Consider the following 27,102-nt stretch of genomic DNA (forward strand, 5'->3'; position numbering starts at 1 on the left):
TGGGATAATTAGGAAAGTGTAAGATATACATAGGAGGTGATGGAGAGAAATGGGTTGGGACAAGACCAACGATTTTATAGCATTATGGTACATAGGCTTTATGGCAAGGGAAGAATGCAAGGTGCTTTGTGCTTTTTCAATGCGATGACATTGAAGGGCATGGTGCCAGAACCAAGGAGAAAATATCGGTATATGACATGAACGTTAAGTTGAAGGATGGATGGATGATTGCTTGTGACTAGCATTTGTGGGTCTCATCCTTCCCTCCCCATTTAACAAAATAGGTAGTGCTTCCTCTGACTTTGAACTTCATGTGATTTGGTAAATACTTTTATAAGAAAGGAAAAAAATTAATTCCATAACATTTTAGACATGCTAAAGTTAGGCATCTAGTGAAAACTATCTTTGGTGAAGCATTCTTAAGTAGTTAATACTTGAGAAATGACATAGACAAGATTATTATATTTTTTACATAGACAATTTTATTACATGGAGTTTAATTGTCGATTGATCATGAATTTGCATTTGGAAGTAAATTTTACTCTCTGGACATCTTGCTAATTTTTTTCTAATATATATTTATCAGGATTCTAACTATAATTGAAAATATAACTGCAGTATGGAGTAAGTATTGAATATAAGCGCTATATGGAGAAAGGTGCCTGATGATTTCCATGTAGATCTGTATACATGTCATTGTCTCATTAAGCTTTTGAAAATGTAAAAGGGTGTAAATGATTGAAATTTAGATCAATATCATGGCATGCATTCAACTTGAATATCTCAGTATCAAGCTTCATTGTATTCAGATCTAGGTATTAATTGTACTGATCTGGACCCTTACCAACAACCTGTTTTCCTTATGGCTTCTCCAAAAATAACATCAAAAGTAATAAGATAAATTTATATAGATAAAGCTATAGAGATAAAGCCATACAGAGCCAAGTATGGCATGCGACTAACTGAAAAGTGATGATTAAAAAAAATGATTATAGGACAAGCCTCTCAATCCGCATGAGTTCTTTGGTAACATCTACCATAGTTGGTCTTATCTCCGAGTCTCTTTTTCTACATGCGAAGGCAAGGTCTACCACTGCTTGCAATTGTTGCTCTGTAGTACTAGCTCTCCCTTCTCCTGCCAAGATTGTAGGATCCACAATGCAACGACCTTGAGCACCATTTTGCATACATACTACTAATCCAGCACACTCTTTTTTTGGTTTTGAGAAGTCCACACGTTCACCATTATTCAATTGGGTAAAATTATTTGATTTCTTACCTGTTACAAGTTCTAAAAGAAGTACCCCAAAGCTATAAACATCAGCTTTCTCCGTTACCTTACCCGTAGCAAAATACTCAGGAGACATGTATCTTACACACCAAGACAAGAAATCAACTTGAACGTGAGTCTCACCTTTGGGGACTAATATAGAAAACTCGAAGTTGGATAATTTGGCAACATCATGTTGGTCTAAGAAGATATTTTGCATATTTATATCCCTGTGGATGATGGGTCTAGAGAATGCAGTATGGAGATATGAAATTGCATGAGCAATCTCCCTTGCAATCTTTAACCTGCTTGCCCATGTTAACGGCTGATGTTGTTGACTGCCACGAGTGCCCTGGATTCGATTGGCAAGGCTACCATTTGCAGCAAATTCATGCACTAAAATGGGAGGTCGAGTCTTGAGGCAGCATCCTATAAGCTTTAGTACATTTTTGTGAGCGCTCATCTTTGCAGAAATCACTAGATCATTGATGACGTAGTTGGACAAGTCCCGGCCTTCTGTAATGTGTACACCGCCTTCAAATTTCCTGATGGAAACGAGTCGGCCGTCAAGAGAACCCTTGTACCATTTCCAGTACAACTCATCTTGGACTATAACAAGACGAGCATCATAGTTGTTGGTTGCCTGCTTGAGCTCTTCATCAGAGAAGCTACGAATGGGAATGGACTTGCCATTACAGAAGGCAATTAGCTTTTCCAGTACCATGCTTCCATTCTCAAAAAATGCTCTCTCGTTTTCCTTTCTATCCTTACTCATTCTAAAGAAACAATTTTTTTCAACAATTTTGCATAGCTTGAAGGTGGTGTGTAACATTTAATCCTTATAATTTCTCCTACCACGTCCCCATCAAACTGCCTTGAAGATTTCGTCCATAGGTGGAGCTTTTTCTTATTACCCACTTAGGGTCGATTGGACTTTTTAGAAAACTGTTAGGGCATCCACAGCAGTGGATTTATAATTTTACCTATTTAGCTCCATCAAAAGTTACTTTATTTATTTTACCTACACACATGTTGCAACAGTGGATTTATTTTAGCTTTTAACACAATAAAATAATATAAATATCACAATAAAATAATACATTAAAAAAAAAAAAAAAACCCACAAACGGATCATCACCACATTTCACAACCACCCACAAAAACCTTTCAGTCAGCCACATCCACCTCCACCACCACTCCACTAGCAACAACCTCTATGTGACAACCACAACCCACAGCAAGAAAAAAAAATAAAAATCAAACCACCACCAACACAGCCACAACCATAGCCCAACACAGCCACAACTACCAACACAGGCCACGACAACCACAGCCACATCTACCAAACCACCACCAACACAGCCAACAAACCACCATTTCAACCACAATCCACGGTCACAACCAAACCCACAAAAAAAAAAAAAAAAAAAAAAAAAAAAAAAAAAAAATTCAAACACCAAAAAACCCATGCGAAGAAGAACCAAAAACACTAGCCAAAAAAAAAAATATATATATATATATATATATATATCGAAAACCCACAAACCCAACAATCCAAAACTCATGAACACATATCGGAGAATCAACCCTGTGTCGATGCTACCCACATTGTCAACATCCTCACCGTGCTTTAGTTTCCGTTTACACTTCGATCTCATCGCTCTACCCGTACATCTCTCTTTCGGCTTAGGACTTAGGGCTTGGGTTGGTGAGCTGGGTCGGCGAAAGGTGTGGGTCGGAGCTTGATCGAGAGAGAGAAGACCAGTCATCGCCATCGCCATCGCCATCATCATTTTCGTTTACGCCATCGTTGATCACGCAAAAAGAACAGAGAAAAGATATCGAAGAGATAGAGAAGGAAGAGAAAGGGCTGAGACTTGAGTCTGACGAAAAGAAAGAGAAGGAAGAGAGAGAGAAAAAGATGGATTATTTTAATGGAAAGAGAGAGAAAAGTTAAATAAAATAGTTTTTTTTTTTTTTTTTTTTTTTAGCTTTGCGCTACAGTGCACATCTATTTATAGATGTGCAATGTAGTTGAACATCTAAAATTTTTGCTCTTGCCTCCACTGCTGCAGTGTAGTTTTTAAGGGTAGTGAAGCTAAAATATACCAATATACCTATATAGCACCACTATTGTGAATGCTCACAGGGGTCAATGGCTTACGCATTCAACACTTCAGCATGACATCAACTCCAGTTTTGATGCTTGCCCCCTTATAAAGTTATAATAATACTAGAGATACAAACTATTTACAAATTTTTTTACAAATTACTGATGTGGTGAGTGATTATTGGTAAATGAAAAAGTGATATTAATGGCGGGTCTAAATAAAAACCAATAAGAGATTAGCTACATCAACATTTTGTAAAAATATTGTAAAATAATTTTTAACTATAGCATTACTCAGTTAGGTATAATTGAACAAATAAAGTTCCACTAATGAACACTTCCTAGTGCTTATGAATCAAACTTAACTACTTGCACTATCATAATACAAATACAAAGAACCAACTTTGCTTAGAATTATATATCATTGCACACATGCAATGTTGCACTAGAATTAACTTACATATCAAACACCTATATACATTATGATGATCATACACGCAAAATTTAACATGGCTTAAGTCATCAATAGCATTTGCAACACTTGCATTGCTACTATTCCTTTCCCTTTTTTTATTCCTCTATCCCTATTCTTTGATTCTTTCTACACTCGTGAATTTAATAGCTATTTTTTCAGTAAACTAACTGGTTGTAATTATATGGAGGATGATAAAAAAAAGGGGAGAAAATATAAATAATTTAATGATATGGAGGATGTAGCTAAATTTAAATGTTGAATAAAATAATATGAGAAGAAAAAAAGTAAAAATAAAAGATATAACAATAAATACCAAATTATCAAAAGCAAGCTATGTAATATAATAATAATTATAATATTTTTATATACTATCTTTAATTATTTATAATGCAATATGATAAAATTCAACAATCAAAGTGAACAAAAAAAAAACATAAAACACAAAATTAAATTGCACTAACCTTATCACCAGATTTTGATACTTCTCACTTGCATGAATTGCTTTTTAATAGTGCGGGAGGAATTTGTCTGATAGCACTGATTGTAGTTGCTCTTCCCGTTTGTATTGGTACTCTAGATGAAGTTTTGAAATTAAGATATTAGTATTTTATTCAACTGGAACGGATAGGGTCAGAGCTTCGTGTTCCCTTCCTTTAGTGATCTATGACTGTGGTACATTGTCCAAAGGAGAGATTGCATCTATGGACGGTTTGCAGCAGTAACTCAGAGGCTTTGGCTTATTTAGCAGAATTTAATTTATCTCCTTCTTAGTGACAAGGTAGATGTGAAACTGAACTGCAAAGTATTTTTGGGGCAGTTTCTTCATAATTTTTGCAGTTGACAACCAGATTGATTGTTATTAGATTCGTTTTAAATCCATTTGATTTATGTGCAATAGATGTAATTTCGTAAAGAATGTTGCACACTAAAAACCATTCCGAGATTTGGAAATGGATACTTCGATATATCTTTGGAGTGTGAAAAAATATTTTAAATTCCGGGTTCATGATCTGTACTGTCACATTTCAGCTTGGAATCAGTCCACTGAATCTGGTTACAAATCAAGAAATTGTCTTTACAGCTAATTTTCCAAACTAAATTGAGAAATCATAATATTCTGGAAAAAGAAAATTTACAAACCAATTAAACAGTACAGAAGTGTTTTTTTCTCCCAACAAACCACTATAAATAGCCAGTTACTAAGACTATGAACTACTTAGTTTACATTCCTTTTATTCAAACAAAAGAACAATTATCAAACTCCTTTGCCAATAACAACCTATCCTCCAGTTCTTATAGCATCAATACATACCTTAAGGGTCTACCATAAAGATAACTTCCCACAGGTTAAAACTGCCATACAAGCTCTGTCATCATTCAGTTGCATCACAATTAAACTTCAAGAGGCCTTTCAGAGGCTTCATTCACTGCTTGGATTTCATCACTAGAAGCATTCCTTTTCAATGATGCAGAAGCATGCTCTTCAAAACTCTCATGAAGCTTTAAATTCTGCAAATTTCCCAAAAGCAATTCACCCGTTTGTGCGAACCTGTGTGATTGAGAAATACCATTAGCTGATCTCATAGAGAATTCTCCTTTATTACTTAAGATGCATACCAGTTTATTAGGCCTGCTTAGTAGCAATGGGGATTTAATAATGTCATTAAAGGCTCTCCATCAAATTAGCTTTTTTAACTTTTCTAAATTCCATCCATGGCCATTTGTTTGAAAATAAAGTGAGTAAATTTTGTTTGTTGTCATGCCTAAATCATTTGGATATGCAATGATGTGTATCTATAACATATGATTGGATGAAATCAAGTGAGTAAATAATTAGTGATGGAACGAACCTCTCAATCCGTCTGAGTTGTTTGGTGACATCAACCATAGTTGGCCTTCTTTGTGGATCTTCCTCTGTACATGTCAAGGCAAGGTCCACCACAGCTTGTAATTGATGCTGTAAACTAGCACCTCCATCCCCATCTTCAGCCAAGATTACAGGGTCCCCAATCTCGTTTATGCAACTACCTTGAGCACGGTTATGTATGTATGCTACTAAACTAGAGTCTTTATCAATTGTAAATCGGGTTATATTAAGAGAATCCTCTCCAGTTAAAAGTTCTAGAAGAATCCGACCAAAATCATATACATCAGCTTTCTCAGTTACCTTGCCTGTTGCTTTAAACTCAGGGGCGCAGAAACCAAACTGTCGAAAGCCGTCAAAACCTTCCACGTCAGCTTCACCTTCGGGAATTGATATAGAAAAATAAAAGCTGGACAATTTGGGAACATCATTTTCATTTAATAAGATACTGTGCATTCGTATACCCATGTGGATGACAGGTCTTGGGAAGGCAGTATGGAGATAAGAAAGAGCATGAGCAATCTGCCTTGCAATCTTTAACCTTCTCTCCCACACCATCGGCTGATGATGTAGTTCAGTAACACGGGAGACATAAATTCGATCAGAGAGGAAACCATTGGCGGCAAATTCAAACACTAAAAAGGGAGATGGAGTGTGGAGACAACAGCCTATGGGCTTTAATACATTGCTGTTACCACTCAATTGTGCGGAAATCACTAAATCATTGATGGCTATATAGGCCAAATTATCTAAACGCTTAATGAGAACAATTCGTCCTTCAAGAGAACCCGTGTACCAATAAATTCCCAGATGTTCAGCAGGATAATTGTTGGTTGCTTGGCGGTGTTGTTGAGGGGAGAAGGTACGGATGGGAATAGGCTTGGCATTGCAAACAAAAGAACGCTTAATGAGAATAATTCGTCCTTCAAGAGAACCCTTGTACCGAATAGAGAACCCTTTTACCAGCTTTTCAGAAGAAAAGTTGTTGGTTGCTTGGAAGAGCTGCTGAGCAGAGAAGGTACGGATGGGAATAGGCTTGGCATTGCAAGAGGCAATCAACTTCTCAATTAACTTGCTTCCATTCTCATAAAAGTAAAACACTCTCTCTCTTTCCTCTCTTCTTTTAATAAAGAAATGATATGGCATGAACCAACTCCAGCGCATAATAGCTTGAATGTGGAACATCCTTCCTTGCTCTCTTTTGTTTGTGCTCTACTACTCTGCTAGCGAGGGATGGAGGCTCAGCTGAATGACATGAAAATGAGGGCATTTTTATTGTAAATTCATTTCAGGAGGTTTCATCGAAACTAAGTGCAAGTGCAGCTGAATTCCTCTATTTGCTTTTTTTTTTTTTTTTTGGAATTTCAAAAGGAAAGTGCAGCTTTTGCTTTTCACATTAGCCCTTCAATGCCAAACATACCGATTGTTGACTTGGGAGAGCGCCACCGGTTTCTATGAGATTTCAGATTTGCCTCTTTTTTTTTTTTTTTTTGGGTTGAAAATACCTTTTTTGCCTCTATTTTGGTGATGTTTTTAATTTGGTTCACAATTTTTTTAATAATTTTGTTATGGTTCTTATATTTTTAAATTTACCAATATTTTGATCTTGACAACATCTCACTTTAAAGAAAAAAAAAAAGTAATTTTAAACTAGTAGTAATTCATTTATTACTTAGGCATTTTTTTGTAAGTGAGATGATAATAAAGACCAAAATGACAACAAGTTTAAAAAATATATAGACCAAAATGAAGTTATAAAAACTTAAAAGACTAATATTATTATTATTTTTTTTTTTTGAGAGATTTTCAACCTATGGCGTCCGCTTCTAATGATAGTTCTTTATCATCAGACAAAGACATCAATCAATTTTTGGTGTAGGCGGGAATCGAATCCCAGACCTTTTATACAACCATCATAGACTTTATTAGTTGAACTAATTGGAACCCACAAGTCTTAAAGACTAAATTTTAAATACGATTAAAATATCGAAATCAAAAAGGTATTGTCCTCAAAAATTTTGTTTTTGTTTTTGTTTTTTTTGTCTCAAATCCCATTTATATATATATATATATATATATATATATAAACATTTGTTGAATTAATACATTGCAAATCTCTTTATTGAATTACATGCTCTCTTCATTTTAAAAAAAAATTACATGCTCTCTTTTTTATTTTTAGGGTTCGACTTTTGTCCAGTGGCCACTGGACCTGTTAGAATACGGACATGTGTCCAGTCTTGGACACGTGTCCGCATCACAACGTGTCCAGTGATCACTGGCACTGGACACAAGCTGCTCCTTTATTTTTAATATGAACACCAAACTTTGAATAAATTAACTATCATTTATTATAGATCATAACCTCTATCGAGTGAATACTTTAAAAGTGCAAAATATCTCAAAATAGAGAAAATCCAAACTATCATTTTATATAATAAATAATTATCCATCTCTTATTAACTTTATATTTTACAAACTTGAAAAATATATAGGCCTGTTTGGTAGTAGATTTCAAGTATTGTTGTTCAAAATGAGGTAAAAATTGTGGATAAAAAAGTGTTGTGAAAATACGTGTTTAAAGTGCTCATAATGAAAAAAAAAAAAAAAAAAAATGAAGAAGAAGAAGAAGAAGAAAGATTTTGGTAACATATTTCTAATAACATATTTTTAAAGTTAAAAAATTTAATTATGTGTTTGGTATAAGTATGTATTTTTTTTTAAAAAAAGTGAATATTTATCTGACATGTACACTAATTTACTATTATTTTATTTTATTAGAGAGAAATTCCCTCTCATTACTGTTGCACTTCCTATTATTTCTCTTCTTTTTGGGTCTCTTTTAGTCTTCTCTGCTTCATCCATCTCCTTTTCTTCCTATCTCCCATCTCTTCTGCCAAACTCTTTAAAGACCCACAAATAAAAAAATCCCAACAATAGGATTGTTCAAATACCCAAACTAATCATCCACAAAATCAAATCCACACTCTCTTGCTTATCGAAAAATAAAGAAAGACCCATGCCACAAAATCAAATATACCCATGAAATTATCAACCCATGCCAAAAAAACTCAAGGGAAAGAAAGGTACAAGGGAGATTAAAAAAAAAAAAAGAGAGTGACAAGCCAGATAATTTTTTTTTTTTTTAAGAAGATAAGGTCAAACTTTGTTACTTGAAGCTGCTTATAGTTATAGGATCAGTGGGCCAAAAAATCAAGGGAATGATAGCAGAATAAATCATGAGCTTAAATTATTATTTAATAATCATAAAAATTGGGCGAAACTACAATATTAGTTCTTCAAGTTTATCTTGTGTGCGCAATTGGTCCCTCAAATTTTAAAGAAGCACAATTAGTCTCTCAAGTTTTAAAATTAAGTTGTATTAGTTCTTTTACTAACCGTCGTTAATGGTATTACTTATGTGACTGACGGAATAATGACTGAATATTTTTTTAACAATGTAGTATTTTTTTATTGAAAAATTACAAAATAAATTTACGCGTGAGAAATTCACAAACCAATAACATGCCCTAGCCGCCGCAGGTGACAAGATTGAATTATTGTTTGATGTTTGTAGACTGTTGCTACAGTGGTTGGTCCTTCAAAATTACTCTTTTGCTTCTACATGGCACCCTGATGGAGACAGCTTTGCCACTGGGAATCAGGATAAGACTTGTCAAGTATGGGACATAAGAAAGCTATCATCACCGATTGCAATTCTCAAGGGTAACTTGGGTCCCACCGAATCAATTCACTTCTCATCAGATGGTCAGTTCATGGTGGTTGCTAAACCTGAAGATTTTGTTCATGTGTATAGTAAAAAGTCAAATTACCAAAAGTGCCAAGATATTGATTTCTTCGAAGAGATCTTTGGGGTATCCTTGAGACCAGATGATGAATCCATGTATGTAGGAATCTGACATCGAATTTATGTAAGCTTGCCATAGTATAACAAAATTTTTTTTTTTTTTTGAATATTTTTGTGAATTTTCGTGTGTGAGTTTGTGAATTTAGGAAAAATATGTTCAGAGGGTTTTCCTCCTTCTTCTTCTTCTTCTTCTTCTTCTTCTTCTTCTTCTTCTCTTTTTGGGTTATTTATCATGTCGTGTATATGGTTTCCCTGAGATTTTGATTTTCATCAACAGTCTTAAAGAGTAGTCATTTGTCAATGTATTCTTTTGTAACCTTATCTTACATTTCCTGAGTTGGACGTCACAGGCAGAAGGATTGAGCTTTCCTCATACATTCTGTATTGATTTTTTTTTTTTTTTTTTTTTTGTTTTTTTTTTTTTGTTTTTGTTTTTGTTTTTGTTTTTGTTTTGTTGTTGTCAACTCAGAGGGTAATAAGAGGTTGGCTCTGGTTTTGGATTTGTATATCTTATTGTTTGTATTCCTTAATTTTATCATTTGATTGTAAAATAAATAGCAGAGCCATGTTGTGAATAAGTCGCAATATCGGTTTTAATTTGGTATTGGTATGTGAATTTCTCATGTGTAAATTTATGTTGTAATTTTTCAATAAAAAATGCCACATCATTAAAAAAAAAAAGCCAAATCATTATTCCGTTAGCCATGTAAGTAATACCACTAACGACAGTTAGTAAAATGACTAATATAACTTAATTTTAAAACTTGAGGGACTAATTGCACTTCCTTAAAATTTGAGGGACCAATTGCACACACAAAGTAAATTTGAGGGACCAATATTGTAGTTTCACCTAAAAACTAGGTTCATCTGGAACATTATAAAGATAAGTGTGAAAGAAAGAAAGGAAAAGAGAGAGAGAGAGAGTGTGTGTGAAAGAAAGAGAGAGAGATGATTTAATGTGCTATCAATTCCGTGGGTCCTATGCTTTTCAAAATATTTACAACAATGTTATTCATTATTATTACTCAAAAATTGAAATGAAAAACGTAACTTAAACATTCCTAAATAGAATCTTTTACTAAACGCCTTTTTTTTCCTTGGACCCATAGTTTTTAGTGTTTAAACACTAAAAACTATTATTTGAAATCCCTTACCAAATAGGGCCATATTAACTTTAACTCAACTCTCTCTGAATACTCGCACATGTAATAATCCAAGATCATCATGAGCTTTTGGTAAAAGTGTTTTTTTTTTTTTTTTTTTTTTTGAGAATTTGATAGTTAGAATTGAGAGAACCTGAACTCTAGAAGTTTCCAATTGAAACCACACAAAATAAAATAATAATAAAAAAGTGCCAACTGCCAATCAATTAAGCTTTAAGTAAAAGATTTAATTCAAAGCATAGTTGCTGTGCACCTCATTCAAGGTTTTCAAGCCATAATCCTGGGGTTTTAAAGAACAAGCAAGATTCCGGTTGAGGTTATTATCATCATTTTTATTTTTTCAAGATCCAACAATGACCCAAACTCAAAGTGGAAGGAGCACGAAATCAAGCAGAAAAAGAGAAAGGGCCAAACACCAACCACAGCTAGTACAACCCAAACATCGGAAATAATCTTTCGCAGTAGAAGCAAATCTACTTCAAGTCTATAAAAATTACAAAATCATAAATGCGCACAATACAAAACAAACATCAACTGATTTGATCTATTTGTAATAAAAATAGAGTGAAGTATTTATGTCTATACAATGCTCTACTTACATCTAGAACAACATTAGCATTTTTTCATAGCATTTATTTATTTGTAGCATGGGTTCTTGGTTTATGATAGGCAATGTGGGCGTGTAAGATATACTTAGGTGCAGGCAAATTTGCAAAATCACCTACACAAACATCAAATGAGAAAAGGAAAGAAAAGAAGAAAAAAAGAGAGTTTAAAATGAATGTTTGTGTGGTAATCATATTTGTTCAGTTTGGATGGAGATGAATTCTAATTGCAGGTCTGATCCCCTCCTCCTTTGAGTCTGTAAAATTTACAAAATAATAGATGCAATTCAAGCAAACAACTACTGATCTGATTTGTCTATGATAAAATTAGAATGAAGAATATATGTTGAGATTATGCTATTCCTTTTTATTTATTTCAAAAATTAACGGCTTTCCTAATACTTGAACAACTTAGACTTTTAAAAAGAAAAAAAGTGAAGACCAACCACAACAAATTAACAGCTTTCCTTAGTTTTTGAAAAGTTGGTCATCTCCTACAAATGTTTGCATTTTGAATTTCTCAACTCCAAATGTTTTCCTTGGTCATGGCAGTCAGTTGTTATTTGTCTAATACCATTTTGCACTCCAATTTTCTTCGATTGAACAAAGACACACAGAAAATGATAAGATGGAAAGAATGACATTAACACATTGAGATGTAAGCAAGATCTACCCAAAAAACCCTTAACCATAACTACAATTAAGCAAAAAACATTAGGTTAAAATTACAACTGAGTTCAAAATTGGAATCACAAATATTACATCACTTGAATTTCATGTTGATATAAATCTTAGGATACTCGGAATATCCTATGACAAAACCGAAAATTTAATGAAAAATATGGTATAAATAAACTAAAACAAAAATCCTCCAACAATTATAAAACCATAATCTAAATATAGAATATTAAATCTCTCATAATCTAAAAGAAAACAAAAATTAAAGTAAATAACAAAAGGGTACGATGAAACGAAATTGAGAACTGGTTACCTTTGTTTCACTTTTTAATTCTTAGCACCAAACAGATTGCCAATCTAATTTAAAGAATGGAATACAATTTTAAAAAACTATAAAACTGAGCATTGTAAACAATCAAATCAACAGTTAAAATATCTTAAGAAATAAATCTCTATCAAAACCTAAAAGTAAATAACATTATACTTTCAAATTTCATAGTTTTAACAAAGTGACAAATCCTTCAGATTTTTTCAAACAGAACCACTTAGGATAAACAAATGTAGTCCAGTGTATTCAGTAAACTGTATAATGGGATCAAGTTTCCAAATCAAAGTAACGACGGAACCACTCAGGTTTATTAAAAAAAAAAAATTATTAATATATACGAAAATTATAGCTTCTTCTAAACTATTTATTCATAACCAATTCAGATGTGAGCATAACGGTTAGTATTACCTAGATATAGTCTTCTCGTTCTACTTCTAGCCATCCTCTAGAACCTTATCAAAGCATCATAAATAAGGGGGTGGGAAATAACTGCATCAAGCATTTAAAAGAAAAAAATCTAAAGGGCTAGATCCACCTTTGCATTTGTGTTTAACCATTATCATTCCACAGTTGCCACATTGCAATGAAATTTTCAATGTAAGACATGAAATCAATGTCTACGGAAATTTGGAAGCCCTACCAAAAGGTAAGCATAAACAAAGAAACCATGATTTTGAATAAGAAATTTAACAAAAACCAAATGATCAAAGATACCCATTGACATTAAAAAAAAAAAAAAAAAAAAAAAAAAAAAAAAAAAAAGATTTAATAATAATCACAGATCATAATTTGGATTTCGAAAAGACACGAATTCAAAAGAACCATTCCTGAAAATACTCTTTGCTCCCTATGCTAATAGGAAATACATGTTAACTTACTGTTACATTAAGCGGAATAACATGTTTTTTCATCTACAGTATAATTTTTCGCTTTTTTAACTGTACATGTGGTATAAGTTTAAGTGGGTATTTATCCTACGTGGCATAACATGAGACATTTTAATAAACCATCAGCTTAATTGTTAGTATTATAACAGGGGGGCATTATCGAAATAATTTGGTTCTTTCCCTTTATATCTACAACTCTGTATCTTTCACTTTTTAAAATTTTGAAATATGCAGCAAAAACATGCATGTGCAGAATTTGGGCAGAAGCAAAAAAAAAAAAAAAAAAAAAAAAAAAAGCTTGTAATGTCGAATGCTCATAGGACCAAGAATAAACTGGTTTAAAATTTAAATTCAATGTTCAGCAAGCATTTGATTGTTATTTAAGCAGTTTATTTATTTTTTATTTTTATAGTGAGAGGCTTTCAAACGGTGTTACGGCGGTAAAAGTTAAAATTTTAAGATTACTGAAATGAAACTTAAAGCTGTAAATAATCTACATATCAATAATCATGAACATATATAAAACTGATTTAGGAGTAAGCATTGTTTTAAGAAAATAACTCACTCAGAAAAGATCGATTGTGGATAGGAATTTTGAAGACATTTCCTCAAGACATCATCTCTCAATAGAAGCTTAAATATGAAAATATTTAACCAAAAGACTAACATGTGACTAATATGTTTACTATTTAACACCACACCACACCACACCACACCACACTAAGGGGTATTGTGCAGCTCACTCAATAGGCATGGGAGGAATATCATGGTTCATTGTCTCACTGTCTCAGAGGTATGTAGTTTTTCTTGTTATCTACAATGAAGTGTACCTCAACAAATCATCTAATTTTAATTAAAATGAGACACACCTGTTCAGCAATCTTGAGCAACCATACTAACCAACCAAAACCTTCAAAACAAAAATAAAATCACTAGAAAATCCAAAATAGCAGCAGCCCCAACATAACATTTCGCAATTGATCATATAAAAACCCAATGATTATATTGCCCATTGAACTTGTTTATTGTTTCTTAATGTACAAAACAAACTAAAGTTTACAATGCCCATATAATAAATATGAAGAGGGAAAACAAATGCAAAATAAATACAACAAAAAAACCATATAGCAAACCAAAACAACAAACCCATAATCAAAACCGAATCAAAGGATCCGAGGAAAAAGCAAGTTTATTGATGCGGCCTAGTATTGGGAATTCAACAATTCCCAAGGTCTCAGCCCTCTGTAAGCCAAGAAAACATGATGTTAAATTAGCTATAATGCAGATATGGTCACGTACACCTTAACCTCAGCACTATATAAAATTGTAACAAAAGAAACAAAGAGAGAAAAAACCTAGTGAATGGGCAGAGATTAACAAAATAAACATACAAAGGTAGAGGAAATCTAACAACTCTGATTAGCTAAGTTTGATTATACTTTTAGCAATGTATAAAAGTACATCTTATTCTTATCATTCGGAAATTTTGTAAATTATCAAATAAATTTAAATTGATTGAGAATGGTTTAGAATAATATTATACCCTGATGTTATAGTTCATAATATAATATATTAAAATTGATAAGACATTTACGGTTATTGTAAATTTAATAATATTATAAACAATAAATTTATAAAATTATGAACTATTAGATTTTTCATAATTTATTCGCCAATGCAGGATAATTACCAATCAAAGTGAGATGCTTATCCACAAATTAGCTTTGCAATGCCTCAGCCCTCCTTTGCACTGTTCTTCCTCATTCATTGGACCAATAATCTCTTCTTTTATTTATTTTCCCTATATCAACATTTATTTAAGAAAAATCAAAGTTCATATAACATAACTTAACATTGTGTCTCCAATTTATTATAGGCAACTGAACACCAATCGGTCAGGGGGGAAAATCCTAAAAATAAATTAAAAACATCACTAACCATTCCTCAGAATGCTGAGAGACAAAGCCTAGGTAGAATTTGATCTTCGATGGTGTTTCCCTGAAAAAAGAAACAGAGAGGAAAACATATTAGAAATTGAAATCTATAATTGCAGCAAACCCTAATTAGAAACCCCCCAATCCCAAAATTAATAACAACCCCCAAATTGAAAATTTAGTAATTTTCCCAGTGTAGAGAGTAGTGAAGATTGAGGATTCAAGGTGATCTTACCAACGATCTGATACGTACCCTGAAAGATTCAAAGCCGGTGAAACTTATGAGAAAAACAAGCCAAAGGGTTTTGTTTTCAGTGGTGGGGAAACCGAGTGATGGTTCCAGAAAATTCTCTTTTAAGCTATTGGGTTACGGTTCCGACGAACTCTGTTCTCTTTCCTTTTGATTACAATTTACTGATTTAAGCGGGTTGTTTTCTTTTATACTGAAGGTTAACAAAAGGTGCTTTAACGCTGTCAAACAGATCAAAATGTGTTTTCCAAATCAAAACCGGTTTTCCCAATCAGAGCGCCCCCCCCCCCCCCCCCCAAAAAAAAAAAAAAAAAAAAAAAACCACCTATGAATGCAGATATTAGAAAACAGGGAAAGCCTTAGTGATATCAAATAAATCGAAAAATTGAGAAAACAAACATTTTCATGGAGAACCCAAATGCCTAAAACAAAAAGGAATCAAAACCAAAATCAAATCTAAACCTATCCAACAAAAAAACTCAATAAAAAGTAATATTTCATACCCAAATCTAAAATAATAGAGAAAAACGTACCGGAACCGGCTCCGACGATCTGATGGTGGCAGATATATAGCCTAACGGCGTTGATGCCCATAGATTTTTCTTCCCTTGCAGCGGTGCTCTAAGTCTGAAGAGGGAACGGAGAACTCTCTCCTTCTCTTTTATTTATCTGTTTTTGCCCTCTCCAAACCTAAATCATATATAACCCCAAATTTCAAAAAATCATATCAAAACCTAATGTTACCCAAATACCTAAATAAAAATCAATCCAACCAAATTTCTCAAAACTAATTCATATTTCATACCCATACCTAGATCTAAGAAAGAATGAAAAAAAGAAAAACTTACCGGTGATAGTTCTCTCAATGTCTGTCTCCTTCTCATCTCTGTATCGCAAGGTTTATTTTTTCCTCCTTCTCTATCTCTGGATCGCAAGCATCGGTGTTAAGAAAATTGAAAAGGAAGCGAAAAGAAAGTATCCGAAAAGGAGAAACGGAATGCGCCCTTAGAGCACCCACAGTAGATGTGGGATATGTGCTAAATGCTAAAAATTTAGCACATATCCCACACCAAGCACAAAAATCAGCTCCCATCAGCCATGGTATATGTGCTAAAATTATACCACTTATGTCCGTACCGTTGCAAATTTGCAACGGTACGGACAGATGTGATATAAGTGAATAATGTTTTATATTCGCTTCTCTCTCCTCTCACTTCTGGTCTGAGCTCTTGATTTCTTCTCTCTCTCTCTCTTCTCCCATCAGACCCAAGCTTCCCTCAACAGCTCAACAGAGAAGAACAAATGACACTCCGATCGGATCCAAGGAGAAGCAGATAATCTTCATGGGCGAGGCCCCTCCGCTGTCTTCATCGCCATCGTCATCACCGTCGGAGGCGCGAACGGCATGGGCGAGGCCACTCCGATCGGATCATCGCCATCGTCATCGCCGTCGAAGGCGCAAGCGGAATGGGCGAGGCCACTCCGATCATCCACATCGCCACTCCGATCGGATCATCGCCATCGTCATCGCCGTCAGAGGCGCAAGCGGCATGGGCTAGGCCACTCCGATCATCCACATCGTCATCGCCGTCCACTCCGATCCTCCACATCGTCATCCCCATCGTCATCGCCGCTCCGATCTCGCCGATCTCTCTCTCTCTCTTTTGGTGGTTGGTTGTTTTGATTATTGCTGGTTGGCTGACTTTGGTTGATGGTGGTAGGTTGATCAGTTGGTTGTGAGATTTGGGTTGATATTGGTGTTTGAGTTTGGGTTGATCGGTTGGCTGATTTTGGTGTTTGTCTGAGTTTTGTTTGTTTGTTTTTTTTTTTTTTTTTTTTGGGTAGCAGTGGCTGATATTGGTGGTCGGTGGTTGATCTGTGGGGGTGGCCGGTGGTTGTGGGCTGTGGTGGTTGTGGGTTGTTGTTGCTGTTGCTGTTGTTGTTTTTTTTTTTTTGGAAAGTGAATAATATATTATTTTAATGTGTAGTAAATATTATTTTAATGTATAGAATTAGATTATAAAACATCTGATAAATGAGATGTTGTAAAATAATGTGGTAAAATAATAAAGTAGGTGTTTGATGTGGTAAAATGGCATAATATTTACACTATCTGCTACGGATGCTCTTACGGTGATGGCAGAAGATATGGGTGGCGCCCATCTCTCTATCTCTGTCTCTCTTTTCTCACGATCTCTCTTTCTCCTTTCTCCACGTAGCAATCTTTCTTTTCTTTTTCTTTTTTTTTTTAAGCGGTTAGTTTCCTTTCCTTTTATACCAAGAGGGCTCCGGATCATGCTTGAATTTTAGATAGGCTCTTTTCTTATTTGTTAGCACCTCCTTAATTGTAGAAATCCACTTTCTCTCAATTTTTGCTATTTTATATATATATATATATATATATATATATATAGAGGTATAGATATAGATATAGATATGCTATGTTTTTCTCTCTTTTTTTTCTTTGTGCAACTAAAATTCTTAAGTTTCAAATAAATTATTCTAAATTTTAATTTTCTTAAAGGAGATTATTATGATAATCAAAACTCATAACAAACTTATACTGAATATATATAATTTATTATCTAAATTTTATTGTAGATAGTTTGTTTTTCCTAAAAATTAAAAATTTTCAAAAAGTAATTTCCATCACTCTATTTTTACAAATATATAATTTTATAATTTTTTTAATGTTTTTTTCTTGATATAAATTTTCATTTTTGAAATTGTCCATATTCATTTAACTATTGTTATTATATATTATATTTACCTAATTTCTTTTAGTACAGCTAAAATTCTTAAATTTTAAAGTTATTACTCAAATTCTCATTCTATTAAGAAGATTATTATGATAACCAAAATTTATCCTATAACTACAATTGATCTTACTCAAATAATTGATAGTACTCAAAACTTGTATTTTTTCCATTCTTAAGTACACTGAATGAATCGAAGTAAACTGAAATGGACCAAATTAAACCAAATGAGCCAAAGTGGGCATAATTGACCAAATTGAATCGAATAGCCCGAATTGAACAGATGTAGACCAAATGGACCGAATTGGACCAGAATGGACCGGAGTAGACCATAATGAACCGGAGTGGACCAAATTAGACCGAAGTAAATGAAATAGATTGAATGGACTGAATTGGACTAAATTGGACCGAAGTAGACCAGATGGACTGAAGTGGATAGAATAGGATCAATTTGATTTTTTTTTTCTTTACAACTTTTCTTAAGTTTCAAATATATTATTCAAATTTCTCATTCTCTTAAAGAAAATTATCATGATTATCAAAACTCATCACAAAATCACATTTGATATTACTCAAATAATTGATAAGCACATTCAAATATATAGCCAAGACTATGTTTTGATATATATTTAAATTCTCAGTTCCAAAATGACTAAGTATTAACTCAAACAAAAGTTAAACCAAAGTTATAAAAGGGAGAAAGAGCAGAGAGGAGTTGTGATAGGGAACTCAAAAAACACAACTCCAATAAGTATTAACCCAAAATAGAGTTATAAGAAACACAATGATTTATCAACCTAAAGTAGGGTTGCAAGAAAGAATGAAAAACAAAACAATATTAATCAAGAACTTAAAAGGTGAAGCATAAAAATATCCTTTCTCATATAATATTTATTGACAAAATTTTGTACATAAGCTATGTTATAATTATAAATTTGACAAATTTTCTCAATATCCAAACTTTCTCCCCCTAATATCAAAAGCATAGAAAACATATATAAAAAGTGTAAAAGCCAAAGAAAAAAAGAAACAACTACTTTAAGGACTTAAAATACAATAATGCCATGTTTTTGGAGAAAAAACGGTTACCTTTAATACTATAGACATTTTCTAAAATTATTTCATATTTCTATCTCTCCAATATATATTATTTTATAGATATAGATATGGATGGCGGGTCTTTGGAAGGCAATATGAAGATAGGAAATTGCATGAGCAATCTGCCGTGCAATTTTTAACCTGCTCCCCAAACCATGGGTTGATGTTGTAGTTCAGTAACACGTGAGACATAAATTTGATCCATAAGAAAACCATTGGTAGCAAATTCATACTCTAAATTGGGACATGGAGTCTGGAGACAACACCCTACAAGCTTTAATACATTACTGTGAGCACTCATCTGAGCATAAATCACCATATCATTGATGGCAAAATCGAACCAGAATTTTGATTCAGGAAAGTGGTACTAAATTTCTGTTTTTTCATTTTTCAACGTTTTTGCCTTTTGTGTATGTGTTGGGTTTTTCTTAGAGTTGGTTGGTTTTTGTGTCAAATTTTACAGGTTCTGGGTATGCTAGGTTGTAGGCTTAGACCCCGGTTAGCTTCAAACCAATGGATTTGGTTTGCTGTAGAAAACTGCAAGGACATACAGGCAAGGTATATTTTTTATGTAAAGATTAATATGTGCTAATCAGGATTGATTCTTAGTTGTCCCTGATATTAGTTTCTGAGAATGCTATAGTGACATTACATGCATGAGTTTTTTTTAATTAGCTATAGATTCTTATTGTTTGTATTCTAAAAAATAAACAAATACAAAAAAGACCAACGATGGAAGAGATATTCCACTCAACGAAAACATAGCAGAGTCGAGAGGAAATAGAAGTATATGAGGAAGAGACAATGTGGTGAATTCTCCTAATGCACAACAACCATGTTAACATTCAATATCAACAAGTTATGCAATTGAGCCTCACCAAAGAAAAAGGAGTAGGACAAATCCACAAGTTGAATTTTTGCAAATATTGGTTCCTCTCTTAAAGAGTATTGTTCCTTTCTAAAAGAGTAATTCACATAGCAAAGAAAAATCAAGAGCAACCACAACCTTTTGGTGAAGAGATACATACAGTGGTTTCAAAGGTGTTGGATTCATGCGGCTTGAAATATTCAAAATTGTTGAGAAGCTAATGCATTGAGGTGCAAAGGACTTTAAGTATATGAAAAGTCTCTCTTCAACCACAACCTTCTACTTAGTCCTCATTAGTTTGTTATTTTGGAAGTTGTGTAAAAAACTCATATTTTAGGCATTTAATATGTTTCTCTTGATATATAACTTTTTTTTTTAAAGAACTTTAGAATAATTTTTAGTTTGAGATTTTGAATGTTGTGGAAAAACTCATGCATTTGGTTCTCTCTCTCTCTCTCTCTCTCTCTCTTTGTTGATATAGAATTTTTTTTTTTTTTTTTAGGGAAAACACATTGAACTTTTATTAAAATAAACCCGATAAATCGGTTTGTAATATATACAGAAAGAAATTGTGGTGGAACATCCTCCATCCAAACTAGGAAATTTGGAATGCTAACTGCATATCTAGCCAGACTATGTGCTAAACCGTTGCCTTCCCTCTTTGTATGAGAGTGACGCAGCTCATCAAATTGTCGAGACAAAATCTTTGCATCCTCTAATAGTAGTCCACATGGTACCAATAGACTTTCATCCTCTCTTAAACCTTTTATCACTGCCAAGGAATTGCCCTCTAACATAGCACGTTTCACCCCCACATCTAATGCGAAAGATAAAGCCCATGCCGTAGCCATGGCTTCGATGTTAGCACTGCCTAGCACCTAATGCACCGCCTTTGAACACGATGCAATTACTAGACCCCTGCTGTCTTTGATGACCACCCCAAACCGAAACAACTTCTTTCTTTTGGGATGATCCAAACTCGAAAAAGTAATGTAGAGAGGGATTTAATCAACACTTCCCTACCTACTTGTGAGAGTAACTTCCTTTCCCATCCTTGTAATTTTCGCCATACCCTCTCCTTAATGTAATTGAAACTTGCTTTTTTTCCTTTCCCAACAAAGGAAGGTAGACCCAAATATTTCTCATATTAGAATATGTTAGTTGTCATTAGTTGGCAAGACATTTTTTTAATTGGCTATAATGAAAGATATTTAGTCATCACCTTGTCAATTAGATTATCAATATCTTTTTCATTACCTCATATATTTATTAAAAATGTTACTAAAATTAAAATGTAGAAGGATTAAGAAAAATAATAATTAAAAAATATATAATTTATTGATCTTAAATCCAAATCCAAATCCAAATCCAAATTTAGGTGTCAAAACAATGGAATTTCAAATCCTTCATTGTTTAAAGAGACCCAAATAAGGAATTTTAAAATCGATAGATTTTAAATCAAGGCATTTTAAATCAAAAGATTTCAAATTCAAATCCAAATTCAAATGTTACCATCCAAACACAACCTGCATAAATTCAACAAAAAAATCTTTACCAATACCAAATATATACATTTAGACATATACACGACCAAAAAATTTATTCAACCCAACAAATATGTGGATTCCCTCTCCAAACCCGATCAGGCAAGGTCAAAGTCTATTCAACCCAATCCAAAAAAAAAAAAAAAAAGGAGATTGAAATAGCTAGTCTCGAAACTTCTTGGAACCTAAATGAAATAGGATTGGAATCCAGACATGACTCCTTCCGTCAGGATGTTACTTGTTTTATGGTGGGCAAGGGTCATAGGTTCCGAGTCTATACATACAACCTGATTCAAGAGATGTTGCAGTGGGACGTCAATGACACAAGTGGTAGCATTGTATTTGTCAAGATGCTCTTCTGACGTCACCTGAAGCAGTAGCATTAATGAAAAATTTTCTCAATTTGCTAAGGTAAGTATTTTCTTTGTAGGCCAAATACCTTTTTGTCCATATATTTTGGCATTATTTTCAATTTGGTCCTTAAGTTTTTGAAGCTTTCATTTTGGCCATTATCGTCGTCACATTGACAGAAAATACCTACATAGCTAATAGGCTACGTAGTTTAAAAATAGTAGTTTTAGTAAATAAAACAATGATAGGGGTGCAAAATAACAAAAAGTTTAAAAGCATAGGAACTAAAATAAAAGTTGAGAAAACTTAAGGATCATATTGAAAATAATGTTCAGCATAGATCAAAAAGGTGTTTCAGTTCTATATTAAAATCAGAACACTAGTTTAAATTTGGGGTGTTAAATGGGCGGATTTGGGTGGGTTTGGGATGGACATAATTGAGATAGGTATATAAATCTCATTTACTCATTAAATCCCATTTAACTAATTATTTATAACCCAAATCCAACCCAACCCAATTATTTTAAGTAAATCTCAACCCACACAATTACCCAATTATCAAAATTACCAAAATACCATTAGAGTGAAAACCACACGATCACTACTACCCACACAAAAAAAAAATTAAAAATTAAAAACTATAGCACAGATCTAAATTTCCAAAAAAATAAAAGCAAGCAAATTCCATGACAATTCACACAAACGCAATGTTTGTTTGTCGAAAAAATGCAGGAAACTATCAAAACAGAACAAAAATCCAGAATGCGAGATTCAAAAAAAAAAAAAAAAAAGAACCCAGTCTCAAACTCAAGTATATTTTCGGAGCTTGAAACTTTCTTTTTTCTTTCTCTCTCACTTTCCGAGCAACCAAACAGACACTACATACAAGAACAAGCACACAAAAAGAATAACATGAAACCCACGGAAGAGCTCTTGGAGCGGAAGTTCTCGGCGAGAGACAAAAGCCGCTTAGGAGCTCGGAGAGCCCCAACCAGATCGGACAACCACGACGACTCCACATCCACATCATCAGAAGTCGTTGACGCCGCCGACGCCGCATCATCCACCGACTGAGCACGAAACTCTCTGATCTCCTCAAACAAATGCGTGAGTAGCGAAATCCTCTGCACCAGATCCGTACAGTCCTTCCTAAACGGCCAGCCGTCGTTTCCGCCACCGCCAATAGCAATACTGGTCACAGTAAAGCTCAAGCACCAATGGATTCCATGAGTTCTAGATGAGAGCTAGAGAGAGCAAGCGAGAGAGAGAGAGAGAGAGAGAGAGAGAGAGAGGTGTATGGAGGCCGGGAAAATGAAGGAAAATGAAAACCTGAAAACTGAAATGTAAGCTTCTTTCTTCTTCTTTTTATTTATTATTTTATTTTATGGGGAGAGCTAAGTTAAATTTGGGTGTATTGTTTTTGGGTTAAATAGGTATCAATGAATTTTTAGTTAAAACCCAATAATTGTTGGTTTAATTAGGATGATATCCATTTAACCTAACTAATAATTGGGTGGATTTGAGTTCAATTAGAGTGGGTGAATTTAGATAAACAAATAGATTTGAGCTTATTTTGTCACTCCTGGTTTTCACGAATGTTTAAGATTATTAGCATAACCTTATAGCCATACTCATGTAAACAGCGAAAGAATGACATTTTATTTTATTTTACTTTTTGGGTATTTGTATAAATCATTCCTAACAAAATGATATTTTTAGCACATTTTCCACTTTTTTTTTTAACACATGTTTCAATAAAAATATATGAATATATCTAAAAGCAATGGGAAAAAAAAGAATTTGATGGTTAAACAACAAACAATGAATCAAATAATGTGAAAGAGAAGTAAGCAAAATAGGTATACAATTCAGTATCATACACACACAAAATTCAGTATCACATGTAATAGGTTGAAACTCTCTCAAAAAAAAAATTCAGTATCACACACGCACAAAAATTAAATGAATTTCACAATATTTAATAAGATATGAAGAATCATTCCCATTTGCTTTGAATCTTGTTAATGTGGTTGAATTCATAAGTTAATACCCGGCTTCCGTCCATTCGCTTTAGCACAAATCTCTCTGCCAAAATATAGCAACCAAATTTCCCCCACCTACCTATCCCTCCAAATTCGTCTACTCTTTTCAAACTCACTTGTATGTCACTCCCCCCAACCCATCCAAACCTTTCCTGCTCCCACTTCATTCTCTCAAAAACTTCCAAGCTCAATCCTACACTTCTTTCTTGTCCCTCTATTCTACAACCCTTGAACCACATTATTCCATTGACCACTTTTACATCCACAACTTCCCTCCCAGCAACTGAAACCACTTCTCTTGGAAGAACAACATCCACATCAACAACATTGCCTTGGCTCCCATTATTTTCACATGCAAATATTTGTTCCCACTTTTGCTCAAGCGTCAACTCGTAATACATTGATGTACTAATTTGGTCTTTCAATGTTCCTTCCTTAATAAACATAAAAGGAGAATACCACTTTCCCACAACCACTAGTTGAGAACTCGTACATGATAGCGGGAAGTTGAATTCTGGAAGGCGAGCACGGAGGGCACTATCTAGGCCTAGTGCATTACCTAATCGAAAATTGCTAGGAGTTGAGGTATGCACTTCCCACCCTTTTCTTCCAAGGAACTTTGGAGGAAACCCATCCGGTGTTATAGGTTTGGCAACAAAACCACCCCCTTGACATCCTTTTTCGATCCGATGAATCTCAAATTGCTGGTGTATGTCATTGGGATCCAAAGGTTTTGGTGTTACATCACTAACATACTTGAAGCAAAAGCAATTTCCCATATCGTCCTCCTTAGAATTTTGATACGCTTCCCTGATAAAAGGCCAATTGAAGTTGATATAGTAACATTAATATTTTGATAAAATTAGCTTATATTGCCAATAAGCCAACACTTTAGCAAAATCTTCCTTTGAAGTACATATGTCTTTGCATGATATATATATATATATATATATATAGACACACACATGATAATGTTTGGCTTTTAATTCTCACAATATTTTGTCCTATAAGCTCTTCAAACTCATAATTTTACATGTCATAATTTTAATATATATATATATATATATATATTCATTTAATTGAGCCCAAATTTTATTATATATTTAAACCCTCCAATAAAATTTTGTCATATCATATCATATCATATGCAAGCACAATCATAATATATGTATGTTAATAACTATCATAATTAGTTACGCCTACTATAATTCTTTCTTATTGAATTAAAATTTTAAAGATTCTACCATGGGATTATATTTTCTCATTCTTAATAATATGCACACCTACTTTCATGTTAATTGGATATCATGTACTATCTAATCTATAAATTCATGCTTTATGTATAATTCTAAAATATAAAAAACTTAAGATCTAAATAATTTATAGATATTTTTGGATTATATGTTCTCATTATTCTTAATATGCACAGCAAATCTTGTGTTAATTTGAATGTCATGTACTAGTTGATCCATAAACTCATGCGGTATGTATAAAATTTAATTATTTAGTGTATTAAAAGGGGCAATTAAGGTACAAGGCCAATGAGCTCTAACGATTTAAAGCAAGGTGCAACATGCAAATTTCATATCACTATTTATTTTTTAATTACAAAATAGTTTCTAGAAGAAAACTACAAATATTAAAGCGAGACAGAACAGTACTATGAAAATATTATATCTCTTCTAAAATTAATAATTAAATTATTAATACTGGAAATTGAATTCAACTTGATATATAATAATATATATATACGCATACCCTTTATGGCTTCCACGTCTCTTTATGACATAGTACCGATTGGAAGACAACGGCTGATTAAGAACAGGGATTAAGTTTGCGTAAAAATAAGAAACATGTTGGTTCTCGCCAACGCCAGATGAATAGCGAAGCTTTAGGTTCTTGTTCTGAGGGAAAGGCAAGTCCTTCAGCTCATCACTCTTACACAATCCAAAACAAGTATACTGCTGCTCGGCTTCTTCATCTTCGATGACCAAAATGCCAGAATTTGGACCTTCAGGGGGTGGCCATGAGAGTGCCGAAGGATTCTTTTGGAACATAGAGAGAGGCCTTGTCACATACATTTTTTTCTTTTCCAAAGATTATTTTCTGCTCTTTGACTTGTACACCATATGCTATATGAACTTTCATGTATTTATACGTGGAACAGGAAACAACGTGTCAGACAAGTCATGGATTTCATTGGATCAGACAAGTCATGGATTTCATTGGATCAGACCAGTGACGGAAGAGAGGCGTGCGGGAGAAGATTTCCTTTGAAAATTGAAAGGTATAAGAGAAAAATCACGCCCCGGTAGCCGCCATAACTTTTTATTTTTTATTTTTTGAGAAACAAGGTAGCAACCATAGTTAAGCAAACTGTATGATGTGATGTGATGTGATGTGATGTGTGGCCACCACCAGTTTGACAAAAAGCGGAATTTAAATTTTGAGATAAGGTGATTGTTTTATACAACCAAACATGAATTTTGGAATTTTTGTAAGGTCTTTGGGTTATGAGTTGTGAGTTTTGAATATGAGTGTTATTTTTTTTAATTTATATTTTTTTTAGAAACAAGTTTGAGCTATGAATATTAAGTTATAAAAATTGGATCATGACCAAACCAAGTCCTCAGCCTCCTCACCTCAACTCTACACCTTTATCCGTTTTTAACTTAATTTTTTTAATAATATTTCCAATCTTCTTCTTAAAAAAAATGATTATTAATTATTGGGAAGAGTTTAAGAACCAAAATTGACATGCTAAATTCTGTACTCCAAACTGCCACGTCACAGAATATGTAATAGCAATAAGGTCAAAGTTGTCTTGCAAATTCCGTGGGAATTGCGAAAATCTTCTGGCTTCAGTTTAAGTTGTATAATAGTAATAGTAATATTTCAAGCAATGGGGTTCTCCAATTGGTGGTTGCCACGTCGACAAGTCACATTTCATTTTCCTGGAATTGAAGACTGACCGTTTGAATGCGAGAGTGAGTTTTGACTTTTGCAAGGGG

The 27,102-nt window shown here is 33.5% G+C and overlaps 3 protein-coding genes across 3 annotated transcripts; all 3 read right to left on the reverse strand.

Annotated features, from left to right (window-relative positions):
• Positions 1-807: 807 nt before the first annotated feature.
• LOC126693940 (serine/threonine-protein kinase ZRK1-like) lies at positions 808-2,059 on the reverse strand. The gene has a single exon (XM_050389994.1). It carries the CDS (start codon positions 2,043-2,045, stop codon positions 990-992), a length of 1,056 nt encoding a protein of 351 aa, XP_050245951.1. The 5' UTR covers positions 2,046-2,059; the 3' UTR covers positions 808-989.
• Positions 2,060-4,944: 2,885 nt separating this feature from the next.
• LOC126694996 (serine/threonine-protein kinase ZRK1-like) lies at positions 4,945-7,117 on the reverse strand. Its single transcript, XM_050391584.1, has 2 exons — positions 5,706-7,117; positions 4,945-5,404 (listed from the first exon to the last, which is right to left on the reverse strand). Exons 1-2 carry the CDS (start codon positions 6,902-6,904, stop codon positions 5,248-5,250), a joined length of 1,356 nt encoding a protein of 451 aa, XP_050247541.1. The 5' UTR covers positions 6,905-7,117; the 3' UTR covers positions 4,945-5,247.
• A 16,739-nt stretch (positions 7,118-23,856) lies between these two features.
• On the reverse strand, positions 23,857-26,229 carry LOC126694999 (uncharacterized). Its single transcript, XM_050391587.1, has 2 exons — positions 25,850-26,229; positions 23,857-24,901 (listed from the first exon to the last, which is right to left on the reverse strand). Exons 1-2 carry the CDS (start codon positions 26,170-26,172, stop codon positions 24,046-24,048), a joined length of 1,179 nt encoding a protein of 392 aa, XP_050247544.1. The 5' UTR covers positions 26,173-26,229; the 3' UTR covers positions 23,857-24,045.
• Positions 26,230-27,102: the final 873 nt, after the last annotated feature.

The sequence above is a fragment of the Quercus robur genome, chromosome 8, assembly GCF_932294415.1.
Source record: "Quercus robur chromosome 8, dhQueRobu3.1, whole genome shotgun sequence".
In the NCBI taxonomy this organism is placed as follows: domain Eukaryota; kingdom Viridiplantae; phylum Streptophyta; class Magnoliopsida; order Fagales; family Fagaceae; genus Quercus; species Quercus robur.

What these genes read in the sequence shown, in the direction of transcription:
- LOC126693940 (XM_050389994.1), bottom strand. Translation starts at nt 2,045, where the DNA reads ATGAGTAAGGATAGAAAGGAAAACGAGAGAGCATTTTTTGAGAATGGA.
- LOC126694996 (XM_050391584.1), bottom strand. Translation starts at nt 6,904, where the DNA reads ATGTTCCACATTCAAGCTATTATGCGCTGGAGTTGGTTCATGCCATAT. An exon ending in CAACTCAGACGGATTGAGAG is followed by an intron (nt 5,405 to 5,705) that starts GTTCGTTCCATC and finishes TCAATCACACAG; the next exon opens with GTTCGCACAAACGGGTGAAT.
- LOC126694999 (XM_050391587.1), bottom strand. Translation starts at nt 26,172, where the DNA reads ATGTATGTGACAAGGCCTCTCTCTATGTTCCAAAAGAATCCTTCGGCA. An exon ending in AGACGTGGAAGCCATAAAGG is followed by an intron (nt 24,902 to 25,849) that starts GTATGCGTATAT and finishes GCCTTTTATCAG; the next exon opens with GGAAGCGTATCAAAATTCTA.